At 32.3% G+C, this 5,234-nt stretch overlaps 1 protein-coding gene across 1 annotated transcript; it reads right to left on the bottom strand.

The window, feature by feature from the left end:
- Positions 1 to 1,912: 1,912 nt before the first annotated feature.
- LOC136070524 (protein SRC2-like) lies at positions 1,913 to 2,486 on the bottom strand. The gene is made up of 2 exons (XM_065780555.1): positions 2,333 to 2,486; positions 1,913 to 2,226 (listed from the first exon to the last, which is right to left on the bottom strand). Exons 1-2 carry the CDS (start codon positions 2,484 to 2,486, stop codon positions 1,913 to 1,915), a joined length of 468 nt encoding a protein of 155 aa, XP_065636627.1.
- Between the last annotated feature and the right edge of the window lie 2,748 nt (positions 2,487 to 5,234).

The following is a 5,234-nucleotide window of genomic DNA, read 5'->3' as shown; positions in this document are numbered from 1 at the left end:
ATCCTGTGCTCTTTGAAAGAAACGCTCCCTCCTCTCACTCCAATGGTTGTTCTCACTATAAATTTAATTAACAGGAAACACTTTTATGTAATAGAAAAATTATTATTCTTAAAGTACTAAATAATTACTCTTATTTAAAAACATAATTATGGGAACAAAATCAAATTGATCAAATGTTTGAGAGACCAAAATCAAACTAACCCCTTAGATGAAAGGATGAAATTGTTCTCTTTTTGAAATTTCATGGACCAAATCATGTTTATTTATTTATTTATTTATAAATTTAAATTTCAATAACCAAAATTAAATCTATCCCAAACTTTAAGAATCACGAGTATAATTTACCCATTATCTCTTTAATCTTTATGATGGTAAGCTTTTTACACTCTCATGTACCTCTTTTTTTTCCTTTTCTTTTTCTTTCCCACACAACCCAACTTTTCACTTGATTCCTAGCTCTCATTTGAACTTACACAACAATTTACCCTTGAAGTTATATTCTGTTTGCAAAGGCACAAAAATAATAAACAAATGTTTAAGGAATGAATAATGTTCCCCAGAGATAAGGAGCAAATATTGCTAAAACACATCTTAGAAGGGAAATGGGTAAGCTTGTGTATGTAGATTTTGGGGCTTTTTTTTTGGTTATCCATGTTCATCCCTTACACAATTTTAGGTAATCTGATACTAGTGCTCTAGACGGATGCTGAGATGCCTCATGTTTTAGGGATCAAATCAATCAAACAACATGTGAGAAAATTATCCTTTGCTCTTTGAAAGAAACGCTCCCTCCTCTCACTCCAATGGTTGTTCTCACTATAAATTTAATTAACAAGAAACACTTTATGTAATAGAAAAATTATTATTCTTAAAGTACTAAATAATTACTCTTATTTAAAAACATAATTATGGGAACAAAATCAAATTGATCAAATGTTTGAGAGACCAAAATCAAACTAAACCCTTAGATGAAAGGATGAAATTGTTCTCTTTTTGAAATTTCATGGACCAAATCATGTTTATTTATTTATTTATAAATTTAAATTTTAATAGCCAAAATTAAATCTATCCCAAACTTTAAGAATCACGAGCATATAATTTACCCATTATCTCTTTAATCTTTATGATGGTAAGCTTTTTACAGTCTCATGTACCTCTTTTTTTCCTTTTCTTTTTCTTTCCCACACAACCCATCCTTTCACCTGATTCCTAGCTCTCATTTGAACTTACACAACAATTTACCCTTGAAGTTATATTTTGTTTGCATAAACAGTCATTCCATCTATATTTTCTGTTAAGTATCATATAAGTTTCATACACGTGTTCAGTTCATCTAATATAATAATGTCACATCATTTTTCATTATGCTGCATCATTTTCATTATTCCACGCGGTATCATTTTGTTGGACAAATTAAATATATATATAAAATATTATAGAGACCTTAAATATCATTGTCCTAAACCCTAATGAGTATACAAAAGTTGTTTAACGCCTAGGTAGCAAACTTTGGTTTTGATATAAGTTTGTTACATGGAAAATTCTCTAGAAGCACTCTCACACAAGATTGATTGTAAAAACTTTATGGGTGTACGAAAGATCTAACAAAAAATAATAAAAGACTAATACAACGCATAAGATAATTGATGGATAAAATAAAGACTCACGCAGCTACAAAAGCTGCCAACGTTACACCGGCAATACACTGCAACTCGATTACTAATCGTTAGAAGACATTCGTAGAATGACTAATAAACACTAAATTGAACAGCACAAACCACCAAAGCAGAAAGACTAATTAACCCACTTTCCAATACATAGCTTTTGAGGTGCATGGGCTTGCATTATCACCTAGATATCATATAACCCTTTAGATTCCTATAATTCCTTGAACTGTTGATCACACCCAGTTTCAAGAATATTCATCTTCATTATCATCATCAGGCGTGTCATCATCATAGAAAAACACCGTGCCCAACACACCCATTAGCCCCGAGCTTAACCCTTCTTCCAACCCCTCAACAAATGGACGTGCGGAGCCATTAACACCTCTTTTAGGCCTCTGCTTCACATTCGGATCAGTAGGTGGGTGCCTCACAGACACAGTCCTCCTGAACTTATAAGAAAAAGCTAGTGCGCCTTGTGCCTCACCATCTGAGGTCACAATAATGCTTTTACTCATATGTTTTTCATTTTTTGCAGCATCATGATCATCATCACCAAAGCCTTCCAGCAGTTCCAAAATGAGCACACGGACTTCACCGATATCTTTGTCCCTTAAACCGTGGGTTTTCGGATGCGACTTGAGCTTAACAACCAGCTCAAGACGTACAGTTCTCCTTAGCTATGGCAAGGTTGATGGTGAACTTGACGTTGAAGTTCCATGTAGGGTTTGAACCACCTTCCGAGTCAACCGATGTTTTTCTCTCGGAGGAATGGAGGATATTGTTGTGGTCGCGAATGAAAACGACGGCATAAGGTTTCATTTTTTTTGTACTCATATTGGGTGGACTTTGGAGAGACGAATATGGATGTGAGTGAATGTGTATTCTATTATGTTAGGCTTGGCAATATAAGGTGATTATGGCATCATAGGTGCGTGCTGGTCATTCAAAAAAACTTTTGATAATTAATATCTTTACAGATAACAAACTTATTCAAGAATACTTTAATAATTAAATCTTTGTAGATGGCATGGTTGAGATTTGTGGAGGAGGGTGTGACGGAAGAATTTAATTTAATTTATTATTATTTTTTCATTTTTAAGGAAGCCATAATAAATGTTTAAAACCATATGTTTTAAATTACTAACATATTTTCACAATATATTTTGTAATTGTCGAGTATTACACTAACTAAAAAACGGAGAAATGGATGAATTATATGTTCCATCACTTTCTCATTGTGATCATCGGAGAAAATGAAAGAGATAGGCATCAAGTGGGAGGTAAGCGACTGAGTCTATTTCCTACACACGTTTCATGGCTATTTGTTGACTGGTTCACATTAATGGTGGGACTAAACTGGACTTCATGACCTTTATATGGCATTAGGGCCTACGTTATCCCTCAAGTAACCAAAAAAAAAAAAAAAGATTATACGTGGCGTGGGCAATGGACATACCTTATTACCTTTGCGGTAACTTAAAATTGAAACAAACAAACTCGTTATCAAAAAAGAAAAAAAGAAAAAATTGAAACAAACTCTATGTCATTGGACCATTGAGGATCATATAATGTCAAAAATCTTATTTAGTTTTTTACATATTACATACACTAAAAAAGTCATGATACAAATTCAAAAATTCTGTTTAGTCATGCATGCAGCCGATAAATTTATCAAAGTTATGTCTTATTCTAAACAGATAGTATGGATAATATTTAAACCTCAATTATCAATCACCAACTCAAAAACAATAATAATAAAAGGAATAAAAGGTAGTAAAGTAGAAAACCAATGAAGAAACTATACAAAGGAAAAACCATTATGATAGATCCAACCCTGTAAAAACAAAAATCATTAGAAATAAGAGTTACAAAAATTTACTTACAAAACCTTTGAAATTAAAATCTCTATTATAAGTTGTAATCCTTGCAAATGTCTCACTTGTCTTCCTACTGTAGTGGTTCAAGAACCTTTGGAATCCTTCTACACAAATCTCCTTTACCAAAGAATCCTGTCCACAATCCGAAACTTCGGGCAAAAATAACACCAACTCTTTGTGGTTTCAAGGAGTCAATGGTTTAGATTAAAGAAAAAACTCTCAAATGAAAACTCTAAACAGATCTCACAAAGAGTAACACTCAAAGGAGAGGGATTTAGAATTTTTTTGTAATGACCTAAGTATAACCCTAGCCACATTTGCACTTATAATCCAAAAGGCTTAGTCAGGCTAAAATTGAGGCTTATCGTAATCACTTACAAACTCAAGATTCACCTAATAAACACTCAATGTGAGATTCAGCACATGCCCATACAACACACACTTAAACAATCTAATCAAATCTATATAATTTGAAGTACCACAATCTCCCCTACTTAAATTCTTGATTTCTCATTAGGGCCCACATTGTGTTGTAGTGCCCCCTGAAGCTCTTCTATTGACTAGGCCAATTTTGCTGAAGATTTTAAGACAAAAAGTGGGAAAAAATTACTGTTCACAAATTACTGTTCACGGATTACTATTCACGGATTACTGTTCATGAATTACTGTTCACAAGATACTGTTCATTTTTTACTGTTCACTTTTACTGTTCATGACACTGTTCACTCCAAATTTTGCCTATTTAATTCCTCCAAAATATTTTGAAAGATCAACCGAAAGAATGGTTTCTGCTAATAGTTCTCAAATGAAGATTAAATATGAATTGAATGATGCTCATATTTGTCATGATAATGTCTGTTTCAAAATACCTTCTGTTCTTGTCAAAAATATGATTGATAAAGTAATTCTTGGTCTGCCTTTTATAAATACTCTTTATCCTTTTCTTGTTGAACATGATGGAATAATAGAGTCTCTGGAATCTTCTGTGAGATATGAATCCCACCATTCATGAAGAGTACCAGAAAAACCAGTAGCAAGCAAGTCAACAATTTCAGGTTGATCAAGATCATGATTATTTTGATAGGCAATACCAACCATGGACATATGTCCCATTTTGTTAATAATTTCTTGTTCAGAAAAACCATCAATATTCCATTCATAAATTTTATCAGCAGAAATAGAAAATTGAGTTTGAAAAGGTCTTTTTTCAAAGTCACATAGCAATATTAGGTTTTCTCTAATACCATTTTATTGTCATGCCCCCAACCAAACCAATAGGCTAGATACATGACAATGACTACATACTTGTAAACTTTTCACCTAACAAGCTTGCAAGGTCTACAAAAAAGAGTAAAAGAATCCTCAAACAATCGGTAAGTAAAATTAAATCCAATAACCGATAATTTAATTGTCAAGGTCTCCATATATATTAATAAATATTAAGTCCAAATTTCAAGTGGATAAAAGATTAAATAACCAACTCCTAATTAACTAACTAGATAATAAAGCATATTTACAAGTAAAATAAATGAGCTTGCATTGTTATATTAGAATAGAACTTAATAAGCTTAGAAATGTTGTTCAGTTCAAATGGAACTTTGGACAAATGAAATGCAAATACTTAAAAATGAAATTGTAATTTGCAAAGTGTTCTAGAGCAATGAAAATTGTAATTTGCAATGAGTTCAAA

Source organism: Quercus suber, unplaced genomic scaffold, assembly GCF_002906115.3.
Source record: "Quercus suber isolate HL8 unplaced genomic scaffold, Cork oak 2.0 scaffold_239, whole genome shotgun sequence".
Lineage (NCBI taxonomy): Eukaryota > Viridiplantae > Streptophyta > Magnoliopsida > Fagales > Fagaceae > Quercus > Quercus suber.
Note: the sequence above shows the minus strand (reverse complement) of the source record. Positions and strands in the feature narration are given on the sequence as shown.